At 42.3% G+C, this 24,443-nt stretch overlaps 1 protein-coding gene across 3 annotated transcripts in view; it reads left to right on the top strand.

Annotated features, from left to right (window-relative positions):
* The window catches only part of TSPAN12 (tetraspanin 12), a 255,911-nt gene that overhangs the window by 12,189 nt on the left and 219,279 nt on the right, over positions 1-24,443 (top strand). Inside the window, exons 1-2 of one of the 3 annotated variants that reach the window (XM_040343746.1) lie at positions 5,063-5,163; positions 13,750-13,890. In XM_040343746.1, the coding sequence (XP_040199680.1) occupies positions 5,122-5,163; positions 13,750-13,890 (183 nt within the window). In that variant the 5' untranslated portion in view covers positions 5,063-5,121. Of the gene's footprint in view, positions 1-5,062; positions 5,164-13,749; positions 13,891-24,443 lie in introns of those variants that run through there. The other 2 variants (XM_040343745.1, XM_040343747.1) reach the window with 2 other exon arrangements.

The raw sequence follows: 24,443 nt of genomic DNA on the forward strand, positions 1-24,443 counted from the left end.
GTGAAATCTCCGTAAATACTTACATTGCAATCGTAAAATTAGGGCTGCTTTTACAAAGTGTAAACTGTTTACACCTTGTAAAAGTAGACCCTTCTTTGCAGCGACGCTGATTTTTTTTTTCTTCCCGCCGTATCTTTTTTTTTTTCCTGACGCAACTTTTTTTACCCGGCGCGATTCACAAAACACGGCGTAACGTAATTTCGCGCTATGCCCGTCGGGAAAATGACGTCACGAGCATACGCAGTACGTTCGGCGCGGGAGCGCGCCTAATTTAAACGGGACTCGCCCCATTTGAATTGGGAACGCCTTGCGCCGGCTGGATTTAAGTTACACAGCCGAAAATTTCTAGGTAAGTGCTTTGTGGATCGGGCACTTAGGTAGAAATTTTGCGGCAGTGTAACTTAAATCAGAATAGTTAAGTTACGGCGCCTCTTTGTGGATCTGGCCCTAAACCTTTTTCTGACACTTGTTGCTTACAAGTTAAAATCAGCATTTTTTGCTAAAAAATTACTTAGAACCCCCAAACTTTACTTGTATATAATATATATATATATATATATATATATATATATATATATGTTTTAACAGAGATCGTAGAGAATAAAATGGCGATTGTTGCAATATTTTATGTCACACAGTATTTGCGCAGCAGTCTGTCAAACGCAATTTTTTGGGAAAAATACACTTCAATTAATAAAATATAAACAATAAAGTTAGCCCAATTTTTAGTATAATGTGAAAGATGATGTTACGCCGCAGGAATCGTGATCTTTATTCTAGGCAAAAAAATTGTGATTCTCATTTTATACAGAATCGTGTAGTTAAAACTTATAAGGCCCGATTCACGCTACTGGGAGACAAGACATTGCATGTGATTCGCACCGCATTGCTGTGCAGATCACATGTGTGTGGTGCGATTTCAGCCATACAAACTGTATGGCTGAAATTGCATCGCATTCGCACCAAATTTGTGCAGGACCCTTTTTTTAGTTTGCGCTGGAATCTGATCACCTATGCGATCCAATTTCTGTACTGCGATCTGCAAACCCCAGCAGTTCACAGCTCTCAGTGTGAACTACTGTGCGATTCAGGTGCGATGCAGGAACCTGCAGTGGATTCGCAGGATTCCCACATTGCACCAGTGTGAACCGAGCCTCAAAGATTTTAGTGTTTTGGGTCCAGATTGTATTAAAGAGAAAGTACACCCTGATAGGTTTTACTTCCTCTTTGTTTTCCTGCAAAGGTAAAGCATAATGGGCTACTTTGCATCTCATAGTAGCCCATTATGTGTCACTTACCTGAAATCGAAGCCTGCAATGTCCCCGATTTCCTCATTGGCTGGAGGTGTCCATTCTTCACCCATCTTCCTTCTGAGGCCGCAAACTACAGCTCTGTGTCACGGCATGACCCCAGCTTGAAACGGCACAGCGTGCCCTTTCTAGAGTGCCCATTATGTGTCACTTACCTGAAACAGAAGCCTATGATGTCCCCGATTTTCTTGCTGGCTGGAAGCGTCCATTCTTCACCCATCTTCCTTCCGGGCCGCAAACTTCAGCTCTGTGACTGGCCGGAGTTGCGTGACGCCAATCATGGCATGACCCCCAGCTTGAAACGGCACAGCGTGCCCTTTCTAGAGTGTGCATGCGCCGAATACACCAGCGCATGCGCATTAGACATCACCATACAGGGAATTGTAAATATCTCCTAAACCGTTTAAGTTTAGGAGATATTTCCAGCACCCATTAGGTAATTTAAGCCTTAATGTAGGCTTACCAGTAGATGAAAGTGGTCTGTAAGGGTTTATAACCACTTTAATATATCAACAGTGTAACCAATAGTTTCCGTGAAAGGAATGGTGTATTTTCTGTTACCTGTACTTCATGCATAACTAAATTAACCAAGCTGGATTGCAGAGTAGTTATTGCAAGATCATAAATATTGCAGGATTCTGACAAGCCTATTGACTTGCCTTGATAGTGGTGTTTATCTGGAGTTGTGTTATCTACATGGTTTCCTATTTCCTCTACAATTATTTCATAAGTGAGGACTTGGAGACGTGCCGCCGGGCAGGGATTGTTGTAGCGAGGAATAAAGCTGGCCATACACTAGTAGAATGTTGTTCCAAATGTTTTAAGATCGTTTGTTCAATTTCCAAATTAGTATTAGGATCCAGTCAGCGTTCATTTATGACTGTTGTGAAGGAGAAAAATGAAAAATTTCTAACTCCTCATGCACACTTGATGTTTTACAGCTGCTCCTAGGGGCGTTTGACATTTTTTGTCAACTGCCACTAAATGCCCCTGCATGTTGGCCTGTGTAACCATGCACACATAGGCGTTTAGAGGCAAAAAAAAAAAAAGAGAGAGTTACCGGTACTTAATTTCAATGGGCAGAATAAATTATTATTCTAGCCAATTAAATGAATTAATGCCCAAGCGCTTGACAAGCCTAAACGCATTACACAAGTTTACAGGCATCAAGTGTTTTTTTTTTTGCCAAAACTGCTGCCAGGAGGAAAGGAGTTGCCTAACAGTACATGAGGTTTTTGTTTGTTAACCACTTCGACTATATACGTCGGAACTTTGAAGAGGGGTATCTCGGTTATGGCAGCAGCTGCTGCCAAACCCCGGTATCCATCTCTTCCGGCGGTGGTCCGGTTTACAATAATGGTGGTCTCTGCAGCGAATTTGCCTCAAGATCAGCGTTTTCGGCAGCGGGAGAGGGGCCCCCCTCCTGCACCCTCTGCCGCTTACCGGAGTCGTCGGTAGCGGCGGAGGCGATCTGGTTCTTCTCGTTGCTTGGTATGGATACGAGTGAGGGCAAGATGGCCCCACCTGTCTCCATACCATACCATAGCAGGGCAGAAGCGACGTCAAAACATCACTTCCGCCCATAGCTCCTAAAGGGCAATTTTTTTTGTCTTTTTTTTTTCAAATGACAAAATTCACCTTAATGCATTCTATGCATTAAGGTGAAAAAAACATCTGTGTATTACCGCCGATCGCCACCATTACTAGTAAAAAAAAAAAATTTAATGCTATAAATCTATCCCCTATTTTGTAGCCGCTATAACTTTTGCACAAACCAATCAATATGTACGCTTTTTGCGATTTTTGTCGAAGAATACGTATCGGCTAAAATGGAGGACTTTTTCCATCGGAAATTCCGACCGTGTGTATGCCCCATTGGAGTAATTCGGAGTTTAGATAGAGAGCATGTTCTCTTTTTACTCCGATGTGATTTTGGTCAGACAAAGGTCCGATCGTGTGTACGGGGCTTTAGGTGTGGTATGTAAAAATTTGATACACATTATATACCTGTAAGGTTCAACTGTAACTTGTGTAAAGCATACTGCACAGTCTGTGAACCAGGATGAATAAGAGAGCCTATTGTCTGCTTTTATAGTAATATGCTCGTTTGTCATTTGTTGTCTGTATTTTACATCATTTGGCATATTTCACACCTCACAAACTCTAGTAGCAACTTTTTAAAACTGTTCTGAATTTCCCGAACCTAAAGCCAGACTCGAGAAAAAAATTAAATATAGTACATTGTGCATAAATAACCTTACTTCTAATGCCGCGTACACACGATTGGAAATTCCGACAACAAAACTGTGGATTCTTTTCCGACGGAATGTTGGCTCAAACTTGTCTTGCATACACACGGTCACACAAATGTTGTCTGAAATTCCGAACGTCAAGAACGCGGTGACATACAACACTATGACAAGCCGAGAAAAATTAAGTTCGATGATTCCAAGCATGCGTCAAATTGATTCTGAGCATTTGTAGGATTTTTGTGCATCGGAATTGCATACAGGCGATCGGAATTACAAGAACTTTTGTTGTCGGAAAATTTGAGAACCAGCTCTCATATTCCGACAGCAAATGTCCGATGGAGCCTACACACGGTCGGAATTTCCGACCAAAAGCTCACATGGAACATTTTTTGTCAGACTTTCCGACCGAGTGTAGGTGGCATTAGTCTTGATTCTAATCACCTCTATTTAAGCCATCAAAATCACAGTCTCCACTATGAGCCAAGCTAATATTCTGACCTTGGGTCTAGACATTTTTCCTGCTCTTTATTTTCTTGGGCACTGGTCCTCGTATCACCTCCATAAGTTCTCTTGCCTCTGGAACCTATGAGAGAAGAGTGGGCTCCTGGAAGTGTCACTTCCACCAATAGGAGGTGTCCAAGTCAGGCAAGAAATGTAAACACAGGAAATCCAAAGGATTGGGATAGGTTTCTTTTTTTTCATACCAGCAATCGGGAGTTGGCTACAAAGGGGACCGTTACTTCAGAATACCCCTTTGCCCCATTGTATTATTCCTTTTTCTTCTCTAACACAAACTCTCACTCACTTGTACTACTTAATTTCATCTTCTTCCCCCCTTCCAACAAATTAAATGTTTTTTTTTGTTTTGTTTTTTAGGAGGGGTACCTTTTTTGCAGAAAACAGCTTATGCTTAAACCTTTCTTGTCTAGGCTAGAATGATATTCTCACTGCTCAAAACCTCTTGGGATGCTGACATCACTCACTCCAGGAGGTTCTAGGCCAGTCATGGCAAACCTTGGCACCCTAGATGTTTTGGAACTACATTTCCCATGATACTCAACCTCATTGCCGAGTGCATGAGCATCATGGGAAATTTAGTTCCAAAACATCTGGGGTGCCAAGGTTCACCATCACTGTTCTAGGCTATGGAGAACACCCTGCACATGTGCAGTGGAGCATCATCAGGTGACCCAGAAGAGGCACCTCGCTCTCTGATGATGTCAGAGTGGAAGAACTGGGCATGCAGCAGCTTTTGGTGGATCACAGTAGGACAGTGCTGGATTTGCTGGGCGGGAGAGTATTGTAAATCAACAACTTTTGTCATATTTAATGGTCCAGCCTGCCCATGCCTCCTTTTTCTCCTAAGTCAGCTCGCTCTTGCCGCCTGCAGGGATTCTGCATAAGATATAACAGGTGGCATCAGCGGGGGAATACAGCTCTGAAGGAGGAAAGACCCAGTAACACGTCATTAGGGGTGCTGGCTGCAGAAACCCTTCAGTCACAGCCAGCTTCTGTTGACGTCAGAGAAGAGGAAGGTGGCAGGGCACCTAGTATGCAGCATGCAACGGCAGATCACAACAGATCAACACTGGATTTGCCAGGTGTGTGAGTATATTTATTAAGGATTACCCAGCATAAAAGGTAAAATGGGATTGAATAAAAAAAGAAATGGGGGCAAAGTTCCTTTTTAAAAATAATAACTCATAAGGTCAGAACATGTACAGCATAATTGTAGACAATGTGATAATCAGAGGCTGCTAAGTATGCAATCATTATACTGATTACTTTGGAAATGAGCCTATTAAACATGTACGCTCATTATTTCATATTCTTCAAGCATCTATTACTAGGTAATTTTTTCTAATCCACACTAACATTAGGAGCATATGGTGGATGTGTTATGTTTTAAGCAATTATCTTGGTTTTTTTTTTTATTAATTTTTTAGCTGTCACCTGTTGCGTAAAATGAATCACTAACTAAATACAATCCCATTTTTCTGCTGAGTTGGTGGATACCAGGATTAATGTTATAATATTATATTAGTGTCACTCCGGGTGCAGACGCGTGTTGAATAATTGTCTGCAGGATCCTGGCGCAGAGCAGAGTGGTCTGATATAAGGTGGGCTCTATGCTGTACTCTACAAAAATGTTAAGTGTTTGAATGAAAAACTTCCCGAAATGCTGATATTCCATTGCTGATTACTTGGCAATAGCAGCATGTATAATAACAGTAAAAGCAGTTTCTGCTGCATTCCTGATTCACTTTAAGTGCATTGGCTGAACCACCTGCCGTAGCCTCTTGCATGTATTAGTTTCTAACAGAGCCAACAAAATTCCAAAATTGATATCATCTACCTCATACCAAATTAGGCCGGTGTTAAAGCTAAACTCCTGGATAAACAAATAGGGCTAGATTCACATAGATCAGCGGATCTTTAGATCTGCGTGATCTATGTGATTTAAGATCCGCTGCCGCAAGTTTGAGAGGCAAGTGGGTAATTCACAAACCACTTACCTCCAAACTTGCGGCGGCGGATCGTAAATCCCCCGGCGGAATTCAAATTCCGCGGCTAGGGGGAGTGTACTATTTAAATCAGGCGCGTCCCCGCGCCGATTTAAATGCACATGCGCTGTCCGCGAAATTTCCTAGCCTGCATTGCTCCCACTGACGTCGCTAGGACGTCAGTGGTTTTGGCGTGAGCGTAACTTGCGACGATCGGGTTTGAGAATCGGCGTACGCAAACGACGTAAAAAAAAAAAATCGACGCGGGAACGACGGCTATACTTAACATTGGCTGCGCCTCATAGAAGCAGGGGTAAGTATACGCTGGGAAAACCGCTACGTAAACGTTGTAACAACACTGCGTCGGGCCCGCGTACGTTCGTGAATTGGCGTATCTCGATGATTTACATATTATTCAGCGAGAACGCCCCCCGCGGCCATTTTTAAATTGCAGTTAAGATCCGACGGTGTAACACAGTAACACCTGTCGGATCTTAGGCATATCTATGCGCAACTTCTATGAATCAGGCGCATAGATACGACCGGCCGAACTCAGAGATACGACGGTGTATCAGGAGATACACCGTCGTATCTCTCTGTGAATCTAGCCCATAGTGTCTAAATGCAAGAGGCATACGTATTTCTATGTGAATCTAAGCCTAGGTGCACACTAATGCTGCCGCGTAATCATGTGTTTTTCAGTGCAAATTTTTTACATGCATTTTTTTATTGTTTTTATGCTTCATGCCGTTTTTGAAGGAGGAGGAGATTGGTTGTACAAAATCTTGCCTAAAAAAGCACCAAGAACATGCCTAAACATCATATACATGGATTTTTCTTGTTTTTCCATTGAAGTCTATTGGGCCAAAAATGCTGCACCAGAAAGAAGCACTTACACCTTTATGAAAAGTCACACTGCACCATACAAACAGGCACCATAGAGAATAATACAGTATGTTATGAATTGCAGTGCAAAGGCAGATGCACCAGAACTCACACTATTGTGAACAGGGCTTAAAGTAGAACTATAGGCAACAGGTTTTGGATTGAGAAAGGGTGGGCTATAACCCCTGTCAGATTTTTTGCTATCTTTGACCTATTGGGGAGATTTGCTGTCACTTATTGTCCCTTAGCCAAAAGAGGAAGTGAGAGGAAATCCCTGCAAGTTAAAGCAGCATTAAACCCAAAAGCAAACATTCATTATCTATCTACTACTCCTCTGCCCTCAAAAGCACCTGATCAAACCAAGATTGGTTTGATCAGATGCTTTATAAGCTATTAATGGCTTGTAAACAACAACACAAATTTGAAAGTGATGAAATCGTCTTCTAGCAAGCGGACAGAGTGGTTGCAGCGGTCCTGGGCTCCCCGATAGCACTGGAGAGTGTGAGAATGGTGGCGGGAGAGGCCTCGTTCCGTGCCCTGTCGAAGTGATCGGGCGGCTGGGCCAAGCATGTCTCCAGACCTAAACCCTATTAAGCATCTGTGGGGCATCCTCAAACAGAAGGTGGAGGAGCGCAAGGTCTCTAACATCCACCAGCTCCACAATGTCGTCATCCACGAAAAGTGGAAGAGTGTCAACCTTTGAAGCTCTGCTGAACTCCATGCCCAAGAGGGTTAAGGCAGTGCTGGAAAATAATGGTGGCCACACAACATTTTGACACTTTGGGCCCAATTTGGACATTTTCACTTAGGGGTGTACTCACTTTTGTTGCCAGCGATTTAGACATTAATGGCTGTGTGTTGAGTTATTTTGAGGAGACAGAAAATTTACACTGTTATACAAGCTGTACACTCACTACTTTATATTGTAGCAAAGTGTAATTTCTTCAGTGTTGTCACATGAAAAGACAGTGGCGGCCCGTCCAAGCTTTTGACAAAAAAGCTTTTGACAAAAAATAAAATAAAACATAAAATAAAATAAAAAGTCACTTTAGGAGCGTCTGGGCGCCAGACACACGGCAGTCTATGGGAAGCTTCCCAGCTTGCAATCAGCTGATTGCAAGCTGAGAAGCTGATTTGCCCGTGTTTAGGGCGTGTGCAGGGCGCAAGCTGTGTGCCCGCACACACTCCCACTCGCCACTGATTTGTCCCTGGCTCCTGCCCTGTCTTTTTTATTGCCCGGACCGGAGGGTGATTGGGCGGTGCTTTTTCGGCACTGCCGCGTCACTTTCAGTTTCCCGGCAGGCTCACTGACACTGTGACTTGTGGAGTGCGGACTCGGGAGAGTAACGGCAACTATCCGGGATGGGACCCTTTGATGTAAGGTGAGGAGCTGATCACAGTGGCAGTGGATAGATGGACACAGAGTTGGCAGTGTACGAGAGAGCACCAGGTGAGTGCGGGGATCGGAGAGGATTCCTGACCTTCCCTATTTGCTTTTGGCGACATGGCATGTCTTTCTCTCTCTCTCTCTCAGCACCATCATGCTTCTGGGCAGCTTCCCCCCTCCTCGGTCTCCTCTGCAGAGCAGCAAACCGAGTGTGACTGTTCCACCCAGTGAGCTGAGTACTGTGTCCTGCCGTGATCCCGGCCCCCCTCCCCCACCTCTGATCACTTTTCTCAGCTGCTGCAGAGTTTCATGGAGGGGGGGGGGGGGCTGCTGAGTGTTGTGGTTCGTGGCAGTGACTGGCAACTGTGGGGTTTCTCCACCCTAAACACCCCCCTCCCTGCATCTCCACCCTAAACACCCCCTCCCTGCATCTCAGCCCTAAACACCCCCTCCCTGCATCTCCACCCTAAACACCCCCCCCTGCATCTCCACCCTAAACACCCCCCTGCATCTCCACCCTAAACACCCCCCTCCCTGCATATCCACCCTAAACACCCCCCTCCCTGCATATCCACCCTAAACACCCCCTCCCTGCATCTCCACCCTAAACACCCCCCTCCCTGCATCTCCACCCTAAACACCCCCCTGCATCTCCACCCTAAACACCCCCCCTGCATCTCCAGGGGGGATTGGTTTTGTTTAACATGCCCCTTAAGCCCCTTCCACTGCCAACAGTCTGGCCACACCCACTTTTTGGTGTGACATGCCGCATGTTTACAGTTGGGAGGTATGTACTCTGTCCTGTGATGCTGAGCTGTATACTCTGTCCTGTGATGCTGAGTTGTATACTCTGTCCCGTGATGCTGGGGTTGTATACTCTGTCCCGTGATGCTGGGGTTGTATACTCTGTCCTGTGATGCTGAGTTGTATACTCTGTCCTGTGTTGCTGGGGTTGTATACTCTGTCGCGTGTTGCTGGTGTTGTATACTCTGTCCCGTGATGCTGGTGTTGTATACTCTGTCCCGTGATGCTGGTGTTGATAACTCTGTCCCGTGATGCTGGGGTTGTATACTCTGTCATGTGATGCTGGGGTTGTATACTCTGTCCTGTGATGCTGAGCTGTATACTTTGTCCTGTGATGCTGGGGCTGCATACTTTGTCCTGTGATGCTGGGGCTGTATACTTTGTCCTGTGATGCTGGGGCTGTATACTCTGTCCTGTGATGCTGAGCTGTATACTTTGTCCTGTGATGCTGGCACTGTATACTTTGTCCTGTGATGCTGGGGCTGTATACTTTGTCCTGTGATGCTGAGCTGTATACTCTGTCCTGTGATGCTGAGTTGTATACTCCTGACACTATGGGTGGAAGTTAATGGAATAGAGGGGACGGAGTGGGTGGATTATATAAGGGGTGGGGCTTATGAGAAGTGGGATGGGTCAAAAGGTAGGGGCGGTGTCTGGCACCCCCCCATCCTAAAACTTCACCAGCCGCCACTGTGAAAAGATATAATAAAATCTTTACAAAAATGTGAGGAGTGTACTCACTTTTGTGAGATACTGTATGCATAATTGATTATAAAAAAATAGTGTTCAAAATCAATCAAATATAAAGTGCTAGTGCAAATAACAATAAATACTGTATATATACAATATATATGGAAATATATATAAAAAAGTCCCAATTTATATATCCTTATACTAGTGAATCCTTGCAGTACTCAATGAAAAGTGCTTAGTGTCTATTTTTCTTTAAATCTTCAACTCGTATGACACACAAAATAGAGTGCTCAGTTCTGTATTTTAATTTTTAAACATGCTCTATGCCATGCATACCCTCTTTTCACCTCACTCACCAGAACTAAATGGCCTCTTATTCTTATAAGCAGGTCATAAGCACTTTTGGATGAATTCCCATCCACTCTGGGGACACAATGTTTGCCCCTTTAGGATTTCTCTATGAATGGTTGTTCTTCATATGCGTGCATATACGCGAATAGACGACTCTAATAGTGTAATTCAGTTTTTTTTTTAAAAGTTAAAAGCAGTTAAAAATATACTTTCAAAGTAAATGAATATGCATCGCTTTGTTTAATCTCCTTAATACTCATCTGCATTCCATAGACTGGATACTAAGAGAGCGGAAGTGACTCCAAAACCATTTCCAACGCGTTTCGTCACACTGCCACTCCTGATGATGCCAGGCATCCACTCTTGGATGTTTGCTGTTTTCTTTGGACTGTATGTACATGGATTCTCAACTCTGGGTTCCGCCTCTGTTTCTAAAGGGGTGTCCCTGTTTTTCCCCTGAAATACTTCATCATATATGTTTTGTTGCGTGCTGCTGAACTGGAGCCAGTGTGGTCAGTGATAATTTCAGTGATCCATTGAAAATCTGTATCAAGCACCCAGTTTGATCTAAGGCTACCATGCCCACAGAGTGAGAGCGCTGCTATGCTATTTCACTGCAGAGCGAACAACATTTTCACACTGTTAAAAGCAGCAGAAAATGAACAGATCTACTGGCAGAATCAATGGGTTATCAAACTATGGCGTTGATTTGCAAAGAGTGCAATATCTGGTGCAGCTGTGCATAGTGTCCAATCAGCTCCTGATTTCAGCTTGTTCAACTAATGCTGGCCATACACTCCACGAAAAATCGTCCGAACGAACTTTCGAAAAACGAAAGTTCTTTCGTGAGTGCAAACGATAGTGCCATCATGTAATGGGCGATAAATCGTTCAGTGGACTTAAAAAAAAAATGGTTCGTTTTTTTTACATATACCTAGTGCAGAAAGTTCGGACGGGAAACACGTTAACCTTCCGATTTATCGTTCGTTCGGCAGAAAATTTCCAAAATTGTCCTTCGTTTTTTCGGCTCAAAAACATCCAAACGATTTTCAATTTTGTGCCCATTAAGTGGCCGAAAAACGAAAGATCTTTCTTTACGACCGATTTTCGGCTGAATTTTCGTATAGTGTATGGCCAGCATTAGTTTTGACAATAAAACCTGCAAGCTGATTGATTTCTATGCACAGCTTCACCAGATTTTACACTCTCCAGTTTTTGTAAACCCCCCCCCCCATGTGTTTTAGGGGGCATGTACAAAAACATATGTGTTGTTGGTGGTGAAATACTTCATCATATACAGTCAAACCTTGGATTGCGAGCATAATTCGTTCCAGAAACATGCTTGTAATCCAAAGCACTTGTATATCAAAACAAATTTCCCCATAAGAAATAATGGAAACTCAAAAAATTTGTTCCACAACCATTTATTCATAAGTCCTTTAGTTTATAGTCCATATCAAAATATTATAGAAATGGGATAGGTTGTGCCCATCCACAAATGAGAAAAAAAGAGAAGAGAGGCGCCTCTAAGTGTAGCAACATGTTGCTAAATGTTGTACCTTCATTAAATGTAACTATATTACTTTACATATGCCGTGTACACACGATCGATTTTCCCAAACTGATCGTGTGTGGGACTTTTTTCCATCGGTGTAAAAAAATTAGAGGTCGACCGATATATCGGTCGGCCGATATATCGGCCGATATTTCGCGTTTTTAAAGATATCGGCATCGGCCGATTATTGGGTAAATTTAGGCCGATTGTCTAGGATCTGTGCTGGGTGGAATTCTTCCGCCTGCCTGCCCGCCCGCTCGTCGCCCGCTCGCTGCTATCTGCTGACTTTATATTTTTTTCCGTTTAGGAAGTCTGCAGCCAACCAGCGGGCCGGTAACAGCCAATCGGCGGCCGCCGCTGCAGACTTCCTCCACTGTAAAAAAAATGTCCCCTGACGTGCTGCGCGCCCTGCCTCTGCCTACAAATTCCAGAATGCAGCACGGGCCGGTAACAACCAATCGGCGGCCGCCGCTGCCGTCATTCTCCACTCTGGAAAAAAACGTCCCCTGACGTGCTGCGCGCCCTGCCTCTGCCTACAAATTCCAGAATGCAGCACGGGCCGGTAACTGTCAGCCCGCGCTGCATTCTGGGGCTTGTAGGCAGAGCGTGCAGCACGTCAGGGGACATTTTTTCCAGAGTGGAGAATGACGGCAGCGGCGGCCGCCGATTGCGCTCCGCTGGTGGGCATTGATGAGGTGGCAGTGAATGACATTGGGCTGTACTGGTGGGCACTGATGTGGTGATGCACTGGTGGGCACTGATGTGGTGATGCACTGGTGGGCACTGATGTGGTAATGCACTGGTGGTCACTGATGTGGTGGACACTGGTGATATGCGCTGGTGGGCAATGATGGGGTGCATTGGTGGGCATTGATGAGGTGGCACTGATGGGCTGTACTGGTGGGCACTTTCGTGGAACTTCTGGACACTGATAGGCTCCACTGGTGGGTACTGATGAGGTTGCACTGGTGGGCACTAATGGATACTGATAGGCTGCACTGATGGACTGCACCAGTGGTCACTGACAGGCTGCACCCCACCTCTCCACCCTAAACAATTATCTCCTCCCCACCTCTCCACCCTAGGTTTTTTGAGATGAAGGAAAAAAAAAAGAAAAAAGAAAGAAAAATCGGCCTAAAATATCGGCCTAAAATATCGGCCACACATATCGGCCATCGGCCACCCCGATTTCCAAATATCGGCATCGGCATCGGCCAGAGAAAAACACATATCGGTCGACCTCTAAAAAAAATAGAACATATTTTTCATTTTTGATAGTAAATTCCGATCATCTGTGTGGAACTCCATCTGAGAAAAATCCATGCATGCTCAGAATCAAGCCGACGCATGCTCAGAAGCACTGAACTTCATTTTTTTCGGCACGGTCGGAATTTAGTCTGATTGTCTGTATGCAAGACTGATGAAAGTCAGCTTAATCGGAATTCCGACAAAAAATTCCATCGGATTTTCTTCCATCAGAAAACCGATCGTGTGTAGGCGGCATTAGAGGCGCCTCTCTTCTCTTTTATACTCAGTTGTGACATGACACTACTTGTATATCAAGTCAAAATTGATTAAAACATTTTGCTTGTCTTGCTCTCAAACCGAGTTACTCTCAAACCAAGGCTTCACTTGTATGTTATATTTCATTTTGCCCATAGTTACACTTGAATACTTTGTTTTAAATCCGAGACAAGAACATAATGCATTTTGTGGCACATTTATTATGTCTGTATTTGAAGATTATGTAGTGAATCTTTGAGATGAGCTTTGTTTTGGATAAAACACTTGAATACAATGAATACATTTAAATAAATGTTTTTTAATAATCAGCAATAAAGACATTGAATATGAGACTGAGATGCTGACATAGGTATGGCATATCTCCATCGGAACAAATGCACTTGTCTTTCATGTATTATAAGACCTAGTTGTAGCCTTTACTAGGATTTGCTTTTACTAAAACTATTTGCAAGTTGATCCCTTTCCTCCTCTTTCCCTTTTGAAGTGCTGCAAATCTACAGTAGTCCCTGGAGAGGATGAAGTGGTGAAAGGATGGGGCTTTCTCCTGCAAGATTGCACAATGGCCAGAGAGGACTCTGTGAAGTGCCTACGCTGTCTACTCTACGCCCTCAATTTACTTTTCTGGGTGAGTCAAGAGGGCCAAGCAGTTCCAGTCTGTCAAGCAGGTGGCAATGCCTCGACTCAGGTTACAGCTGGCCCAGAGAGAAAGCACCAAAGGGCACAGCTAAGCATGAATTCATTTACCGGGATTACTATGTATTTTCCAAAGATCTAAGGGTTGTCTTCTATTAGTTCCTTTGATCAACATACACTGCTGCCGCATGTGCCAGTTCTAGTGCCAGCTTTTTTCTCCTTTATCAAAGGGAGAAGGTGATAAATAACTGTCCCGGTATTAAAGAAGCAGTGTGTTTCTTTCATCGTGCTCCTAAATGGACGCGGTCACATGCTTTATAGTCATAGCTAGAATTATTCATTACTTTCTTAAGTGTGAAATGAATATGCAAGCCCTGCCCAGCCTTCTGGGTAGCAGACACTTGAAAGCGATTAACAGTATGTCTAGAAGTATTTCAAAAGGGGAACTTCAAATAGTCAAGGTCGGCATCCACTGCCGGGCAGAAATTGTTGGTGTATGTTTATGTTTTTATTTTCTCTGCATTGCAATAGTCAGATTAACACAATGAAAACAATCCAGGATTTTAGACCAGGAGTACATTAGAACACTTGGATTTAACATAACAATACACTCATACAAGAGTCTCTTTACTCTGCTGGACCTGGCTCAGCTATGACTTTATGTTGAGGCCCATTTTCTCTGCAGTGGTTTGCTTGAACAGCAATGAAAAATATGTGCCATTGTACTTAATGGCACAGTTGCCATCTGTACTTACGTGATGGTTTTTGTTTAGCGAAAGGCATCCTGCAACTTTTTCTGTCCAGTTTATAGAAGATACATGCTTATTGTTTTTAATGGCACAGCATGCAAGCTGGAAGCAAAACCTATGCAGCCTGGAAGCAAAATGCATGTGCAATTTAGACCCCAGTGGCCATTCAACCAAAAAGAAATCCCAAGAAAATGTCTGTTCTAATGTATTCAAATGTAGGCTCCGCATTTATGCATTGACTGCACTTCCCCAAATTACAGCCTCTAGCTTTTTTTCATCCAGTTTCTTTTTTTTCAGACGCATACTCATTGGGGGTGATTTACTAAAGTCAACAAGGCTGTTCACTTTGCATGGGAATTTTCTCTTAGTGAATGAGGTGAAAATGTATTTTGCAGAAAATATGCAATGACATGTGAGGGGAAAAAAAATGGTATTTTTGCACAAGATTGAATGATGGAAGATAGAAAATTCTCTTGCAAAGTGAAAATTCCTTAAAAACTAAAAAGCCTATTTGCCTTTTGGAAATTAACCCCATTGTTTTTAATGGCTCAGTATACAACCTAAAGCTAACTGGAAGAAAAATTCATGCAAACCTAAAGCATTAATAAGATGTGGTGGCTGCATTGGATTTCTTTTTTGGGGGCCTTTCTACCCTTTATTTTCACCTGACGATACTTTCGATAACACACTTCCTGTCCCTGGTTGGCTGCACTCACTAATCCACTTTATCCAATAAGGAGCCAATGGGCTGCTTTTTTTTAATCCCAATTACATGGAGAATTCATGTGACTAGAAATCCACGGCAAGAAAGATAAGGTTCTGTTTGCTTTTGTTTTCTTTTAAGCTGATAGAAAGTAACAAGGGCACTGCATTTTTGATAAGATAAAAAGTTATTTTCTGTACTTCCTGCAAACTTGCATTGCATTGTACTTAATGGCACCAAAAAGAAATCCCAAGAAAATGTCTGTACTAATGTATTCAAATGTAGGCTCCACATTTATGCATTGACTGCACTTCCCCAAATTACAGCCTGTAGCTTTTTTTCATCCAGTTTCTTTTTTTTCAGAGGCATACTCATTGGGTTTGATTTGTCATGTATTTTGAAAGTCATGCCAATCCACATATACAATACAGGTATACCCCACTTTTAAGTACACAATTGGGTTTATTTACTAAACCTGGAAAGTGTAAAATCAGGCTCACTTCTGCATAGAAACCAATGATCTTCCAGGTTTTATTACCAGGCTTAATTGAACAAGCTGGGGTTAGAAGCTCATTGGTTTATATGCAGACGTGAGCCTGATTTTGCACTCTCCAGCTTTAGTAAATACACCCTATTGTGTACTTAAAAGTGGGGTATGCCTGCATAAACAATATAAACAAATGCACCTGCCCTTCAGCCCACCACGGTACACAGGTGTAAATGCACTGTGCATTGCAGTATGCTATGTTGGCCAAAAATAATACACTGTTGTTTTTTGCGTGTTAAGTCCCCTAATTTCCTATTCAGAGTTAATGGTCTGTCTTAATGCAACAGACCATTGCCTGGATAAAGGCAAAGTGACGTACTGGTACAGCGATACCTGTATCCAGAGTGATTGCACACAGTGGGAGTCTGTCAGCAAGTGAATCATTGGCTGGGAGTTGCTGATCGGCTTTGTCCAATCACAGCCCAGAGCCCTGTGTTGACAATTAACACAGGGCTTTGAACAGAGGGAGTGATCCCTCTGTAAAGCAGAGATAAGAAACAAAGAGATCTGTTAGTAAAAGCAGCACATAATACACACATTTCACATTGTTAAGCACACATTTAGCCCCTTGATCGCCCTAGATGTTAACCCATTCCTAGTCAGTGTCATAAGTACAGTGACAGTGTATAGTATTATCACTGATCACTGTATTAGCATCACTAGTGATGTCAGTGGCAGTTAGTTAGTCCCCCTCCCCAACGTCAGTTAGTGTGAGATTGCCCACGCACTTCCATTATAGGTTGTTCATATCCACCATTAGTAGTATATAAAAAAAAACTCCAATACCATAGTTTGTAGATGCTATACCAAAGACGTAGTAGAATAAATTTTGTCCAAAATGTATGAATAAATTCGATTTTTTTTATTGGATATGTTTTATAGTAGACAGTAAAAAATATTGTGTTTTTTTTTTATGTTTGGTATTTTTTCGCTTATATCACAAAAAATAAAAACACTAGTAGCAAATACCACCAAAGAAAGCTCTGTTTGTGGGCAACAATTATATAAATTTTAATTGGGTACAGTGTTGCATGACCACACAATAACTGTTAAAGTAGTGCAGTGCTAAATAGTAAAAAAACGGCCTGGTCGTCAAGGGGGTATAACCTGCCGGAGCTGAGACTGCTAAATAAATGCAAGTTAGCATGCATAGGTGTGAATGGGCCCTGAAACTGCCTCCCATTTATGCATTAACACAGTTGTCACAGTTATGCATTAACACAGTTGTCACAGTAGGCTATGCAGAATTGCCGTTGCAGGGTTGTGATAACTTAAACCTGAACTTTAAAAACAAGAACTTTCATTTAAATGTATTCTTCAGTAGTCACAAAGGATATGAATCCAATTTTTGTGCTACAAATGCCTTTGCAAACCTGCTTGATAATACTTCCTCAGTTCATCTTGAATTCAGCGTGGTGGTCCAGTACAGGTCATATGTTATTATACATATTTAAAGTGGATCTTTTATTAAATTGCACAGATCACAGTAGGTCTTGTTTCAATACTACTACATCACCTTGGTATTTTACACATAAATTCCTTTCCCTTGTCTTGACTAAACACCTTTCGCAAGCTGTGATTTAAAGCCTTGGCAAAAAACAACCCATGGTCTCTGGCTACCTAACCCTTTCGTGACCAGACATTTTTAAAGCTTAGATGTCCAGACTAATGCCGCCTACACGCAATCGGAAATTCCAACTAGAAAACCGTGAATTTTTTTCTGGCGGGATGTTGGCTCAAACTTGTGTTGCATACACACGGTCACAAAAAATTCCGACCACCAAGAATGCGTTGACGTACAACACTACAACGAGCCGAGGAAAATGAAGTTAAATGATTCCGAGCATGCGTCGAGCATGCATCGAATTGATTGCGAGCATGTGTTTTTTTACACGTCGGAATTGCAATTGCATTGGAAAACTTGAGAACCACCTTCTTGTCGGAAATTCCGACCGTGTGTTAGCGGCATAAGTTAAGCAGAATCAGCATATGTCAGTTAACTTGACAACTACTATTTTTTAGTTTGACATCAGGCCTAAAAGCTGGGAACACACACAGGGGCTCATTTACTAAAACTGGAGAGTGCAAAATCTGGTGCAGCTGTGCATAGAAACCAATCAGCTTCAGGTGTTTTTGTCAAAGCTTAACCTCCTTAGCAGGGTGAATTTTTACTACCAAATGCGGTAACCCCGAGCCACACTCTGGATCGCATTGCAGGATCCATGTACAGGTTACTTACCTTGTCCCCTGGATCCTGCGATGTCTCCCTGCTGTGTGTGCGAGCTGTCTCCTTCTCCGCTCGATCACACAGTGCCCAAGTGCCGAGCTCCGTTCCCTGCGAGCGTTGCGATGCATGGGGACGGAGTTCGGAGCCAAATTCAAAGAAATTTAAAACACAGTATACATACAGTACTCTGTAATCTTACAGATTACTGTATAACATTATTTCACATCCCTTTTGTCCCTAGTGGCTTGTCCAGTGCCCTGCATGCAGTTTTATATTATAAATAACGTTTTTTCTGCCTGGAAACGAGATTATCCATAACAACCAAAAAGTGTTCCTTTATGTCAAAAGTGGTTTTAGACCAGCTAGAAAACAGCAATAATAAATTAGAATCACTTGCAGAATTGAGCGATAGCGATTTGTGGGGAAATTCATCATCAAACACTGAAAGTAATGACAGCGACAATTCTGCAACTGAGCAAATTTCAGTGTTTTTGATTTAGTTACATTATTGAATATTTTTTTATTATTATTATATTATTATTTGTTATAATTATTTATAGTTATTTATTATATTACAATTTATGATTTTGTGTTTCAAACTTTATCATACCCGGGATGTCTACTAGACTCTTGTTTGGACAGATTTAAGTGAGTTATTCCTAAGAATTATATATAAAATTTATATATAAAACGCCAAATTTCTATGCAAAACAATTGTACCGCTTTGAGCATCAAAATGCTGAAAGAATCATACCGCCAGGGAGGTTAAAGTGGAAGTCCATGCAAAAATTAAAATCCCTGCATCTATAGCCACCAACATTCTAATGCTGGACATACACTATACGTATGTTATCGGTAATCGGTTGGGATGTTTTTGAGCTGAAAAATGGAGGACAAGTTTGGAAATTTTGTGCTGAACTAACGATAAATTGAAAGGTTAATGTGTTTCCCATCCAAACTGTTTGCACTAGGTATATTTGAAAAAAAGAACATAAACTGATTCATTTATGTCCATTGAACGATTTATCGGTCATTACATGATGGCACTATCATTTGCTCTCACGGACGAATGTTCTTTTTTTTTCGAAAATGGTTTTGAATGATTTTTCATATAGTGTACGGCCAGCATTACACTAACCTATCTAGCCCTGATAAGAAAAAAGGGCTAGAGAGGTTAGTGTTAGAATGTTGGTGGCTATAGATACAGAGATTTTGTTTTTTTTGCATGGACTTCCACTATAACTGAACAAGCTAAAGTTAGAAGCTGATTGGCTACCATGGATTTTGCACTCTCCAGTTTTAATAAATCGGCCATTGCTCTTTCCTAACTCTCTATTATAAGGTTATTCATTTTTTAATAGCGATGGGCATTTTACATTTGGACTTAAAAAGTAATTTTATGGGCATGAAGAGTATAAGCATTTTGCAGCAGGGCACAACCAGGAAGCAGCACTTGTTTACATATGAAAGTGTTAGTACAGGCTAACCATAATTTTTTTTTAAAACGTTCCTTTCCCCTCTTCCTACCTATTCTGCATAGGAAACATAGGAGAAACCAGAAGAGGCCTTCCAGTGACTTTGGACTCCCCCAGTCTTTAGAAGGCAGTGAGGTGTGCATTGTCTACATACATAAACACGCCAAACAAGATTTTATTATTACATTGGGGCTTACTATACAGCGCGGGAGAGTGAACCTGTTGACTTATTCTGCATAGCCTGTGTAAAAAAAAGATCTGCACACCTACCCTTATTGAATTTGATCACCTCCGGTCACACTATATGGCTCTGGCTCCCCTATGTAAAGCTATCCACAAATTAGGTGGATGGAAGGACAGTAAACAGCTGCAGCCACTGGTTAACAAATGTTTTCCAACATACCTGTTTGACAGAAGTTGGTCTAATAGTTGACCTCTGTTGAGCAGGGATGGCCACACATGGACCAAGATTCGGTCAGTTCTCACTGAAATGGCTGAATTTTGCTCCATCTGTGACCAGATTTATCGGCTATGATTTATCTGTATTTTTACACGTATATTAGCGTCAAGATTACAATCTCACCTTCAGCATATCATCCACCCTGATCAGGCCGGATTTGTACCAACAAAGGAGGCAAAGGATAACACTACTAGAACCTTAAATATCATTCACTTAGCTCATCTGCATAAAATACCATTGTGTTTGTTATCCTCCGATGCAGAAAAGGCCTTTGACAGGGTGGATTGGACATTCCTGAAGGAGACGCTAATCCATATCGGGGTGGGGGAGGGGTTTAGTAAATGGATAGAGGCTATCCACTCGGCTCAATCTGCAGATGTTAGAATCAATGAGGTAACCTCCTCATAATTCAATTTGAGGAATGGTACAAGACAAGGGTGTCCGCTATCTCCGTTGATTTTTATATTAACTTTAGAACCATTTCTGCGATACATCCGAGGAAGCACGGATATTCAGGGATTTTCAATAGGCAAGACAGTTCATAAAGCTGCGGCTTTTGCAGATGATATACTGTTTTTTATTGCATCCACAGAAACCACGTTGTCAAGCTTATTAACCACTTGACCACCGCCCCATGTCAAAAAGACGTCCTGTTTTTAAAGTTGAATATCTCGATAACGGCAGCAGCTGCTGCCACAACCGAGATATTCATCTTTTCAGGGGGCGGTGGTGTACACGATAACGGCGGTCTCCGCGGCGGATTCGCCGCAAGATCGCCGTTATCGGTGGCGGGAGAGGGGCCCCCCCCTCCCGCCGCTCTCCCGCGCCCTCCGCTGCTTACCGGAGCCGTCGGTAGCGGCGGAGGGGATCGGATGTGTCCGGCAGCTGAGCGGGGACGGGACTGAAGGAGAAATCTCCTTCACCCGTCCTCATAGCCCTGCTGGGCGGAAGTGACGTCAAAACGTCAGTCCCGCCCAGCCTCTTAAAGAAACATTTTTTTTTTTTGTCATTTTAAAAAATGACATTTTTATTTTTTTTTTATTTTTTTTGCATTTAAGTCTAAATATGAGATCTGAGGTCTTTTTGACCCCAGATCTCATATTTAAGAGGACCTGTCATGCTTTTTCCTATTACAAGGGATGTTTACATTCCTTGTAATAGGAATAAAAGTGATCAATTTTTTTTTTTTATTTCAGTGTAAAAAATTATAAAACTAAATAAAAATAAATAACAAAACAAAAACATTTTTTTTTAAAGCGCCCCATCCCGACGAGCTCGCGCGCAGAAGCAAACGCATACGCGAGTAGCGCCCGCATATGAAAACGGTATTCAAACCACACAAGTGAGGTATCGCCGCGATCGTTAGAGTGAGAGCAATAATTCTAGCCCTAGACCTACTCTGCAACTCAAAAAATGCAACCTGTAGAATTTTTTAAACGTCGCCTATCGAGATTTTTAAGGGTAAAAGTTTGACGCCATGCCACGAGCGGGCGCAATTTTTAAGCGTGACATGTTGGGTATCATTTTACTCGGCGTAACATTATCTTTCACAATATATAAAAAAATTGGGCAAAATGTATTGTTGTCTTATTTTTTAATTCAAAAAAGTGATTTTTATCCAAAAAAAGTGTGCTTGTAAGACCGCTGCGCAAATACGGTGTGACAAAAAGTATTGCAATGACTGCCATTTTATTCCCTAGGATGAAAAAAAAATATATAATGTTTGGGGGTTCTGATTAATTTTCTAGCAAAAAAATTGTGATTTTCACATGAAGGAGAGAAGTGCCAGAATAGGCCTGGTGGTCAAGTGGAAGAGTTTAATCGATACTCTGCCCTGTAAAATTTCAAAATGAATATTCAAAAATCGGAACTGCTCAATATTACGCTGTCTCCTGCGCGTGTTAAAGCTCTTCAAGCTTCATTCTCTTTTCCCTGGGCTTCATCTTTTTTGACATGTCTAGGGGTCAAATTGACTCCCTCAGTAGACAAAATATTCGCAGCTAATTTTACACCGATAATGCGGGATTTGACGGCTGACCTGGAGAGATGGAATAAGGAGTCCTATACATGGATGGGTAGAAATGCGATTCTTCAAATGAACATTTTGCATAGGTTATTGTATCTGTTTCAGACTTTACCGATAGCTATTCCAGGGCCATTTCTGAAATCACTGCGTAGTATTTTTATCAGATTTATCTGGGCAAAAAAGCACCCACGTCTATCCTACAATCTCCTGGCCAGGCCTAAAACCCAGGGTGGTATGGCATTCCCAGACCCAAACCGATACTATCAGGCAGTACACCTTGCCAGGGTTATGGCGTGGTGCAGAGATGGGGGATATAAAACATGGATAGCAATTGAACAATCATGCACAAAGATTCCACTTCAATGTTTGCCTTGGTTAAGGCCAAATGTACTTGACATACTGAGGAACCATCCTTTGATAGGGGCAACTCTGCGAGTAGTACAACAAAGCCATTTTTTCTCCAAGGAAAAAGGAAAATATCTCAGATGTATCCAATATTGGGAAACCCGGCATTTTCCCCTGGATATACAGATGGCCGTTTCAGACAAATGGTGAGACAGGGTAAATTTTGTCTAGGTGATTATCTTGAAGAGTATAGGCTGAAGACTAGGGCAGAAATACAATTGATGTTTAATTCTCAGTTCCTTCTTCGTAAGGAGTGGTCAGATCGTCCAGTGGAAAATTTATGCTTGGTAAAAGCTCCTTCAACATATGGGATATCTGAGATGTATAAACTGTTAGTACAATCGTCAGAGGGTTATGCCCCGGGATTCCTTCAGAAATGGGAAAGAGACATTACATTGTCTGAGGAGCAGCGGAGATATTTTCTACACTTTACTCATCACTCCTCAATGGCTCCTCAATGGCTAGTAAGTACCAAGAGCTGTGTTATAAAATTCTCACACGTTGGTATAGAGTCCCATCACTGCATAAAATTTATCCGGAAAGGACGAATATGTGCTGGCGGTGTGGTGTGGCAGAGGGCAATATGCACCATATTTTTTGGTTGTGTCAGAAACTGCAGGTATTCTGGGCTAAGGTCCGAGATATGATAAGACAGTTGACAGATCAGGACCTGGGTTCTGAACCAGTTAGATACTTGCTCCATCTCTCAGAGCTTTCTAGGCGTAAATATAGTAATTCGATGACCGCTCACCTTCTGAATGCAGCCAAGTCATGTGTATCAGCTCTCTGGAAGCAGGAATCATCTCCCTCCGTCTCGCAGTGGCTTAAAAAATTTGCTGAAATATATACTATGGAAAGAGGTAGTGCTATTATTCGAGGCAGAGAAGAGAAGTTTAATAAAAAATGGTCAAAATGGTAAGCGCATGTCTGCTCTAGAGAATATGGCTGTACACTGGCGGAGGCGGAATAGAGAAGTATTTTTTTTTGTATTGATTTGATTTGTTTTTGGTTTGTTTGTTTCTGTTTTTGTTTTGTTTTTGCTGTGCTGGCTTGATAAATAGGAAGGACGATGAAGATTAACTACACCGTCAGTATATTTAGAACATTTTGGAACTGAAATGTTCTGTAAATTCCTTTATTGTAGAATCGATTTTTGATATGTTATATATGTGATACTTATGTAATTGAAGTATGTTTGTTTGTATAAAATTGATTAAAAAACAAAAAAATCTAGAATAAAAAATAAATAAATACTGTTATCGGCTGTGGTGCCACCCATAGGCTCCCAAAGCCCAGTAGTTGACAGTGCTCTTCTCTCCCCTGCAGCGGCCGTTATTTGACACAGGGAAGGCGGGGATACTGGATCATCTGACCAGATCAGATTAGATCCAAATCTGTTAATATACAGGTCTTGTTTATACAGGGTATGCAGGATAGATAGGAGGTGTGGGTGGGAACGTTTTAAGAATTGTTATGTTAGCCTTAGCTACCACTTTTAGTAAAAATGGCCTAAATCTTGTAAAATTATAATTGCAAACTATGGGCCAGATCCACAAAGAAGTTACGCTAGCGTATCTATTGATACGTCGCGTAACTTCTAGGATGCTCCGGCGTATCTTTTTTCTGTATTCAGAAAACAAGATACGCCAGAATTTTTCTAAGATACGACCAGCGTAAGTCGCCTACACCGTCGGATCTTAACTGCATATTTACGCTGGCCGCTAGGGGCGTGTACGCTGATTTATGCCTAGAATATGTAAATCAGCTAGATGCGCCAATTCACGAACGTACGCCCGGCCGTCGCAGTACAGATACACCGTTTACGTTAGGCTTTTTCCGGCGTAAAGTTACCCCTGCTATATGAGGCGCAGCCAATGTTAAGTATGGACGTCGGGCCAGCGTCAAATTTTCCATCGATTACGTCGTTTGCGTAAGTCGTTCGCGAATAGGGCT

Source organism: Rana temporaria, chromosome 3 (assembly GCF_905171775.1).
Source record: "Rana temporaria chromosome 3, aRanTem1.1, whole genome shotgun sequence".
In the NCBI taxonomy this organism is placed as follows: Eukaryota; Metazoa; Chordata; class Amphibia; order Anura; family Ranidae; genus Rana; species Rana temporaria.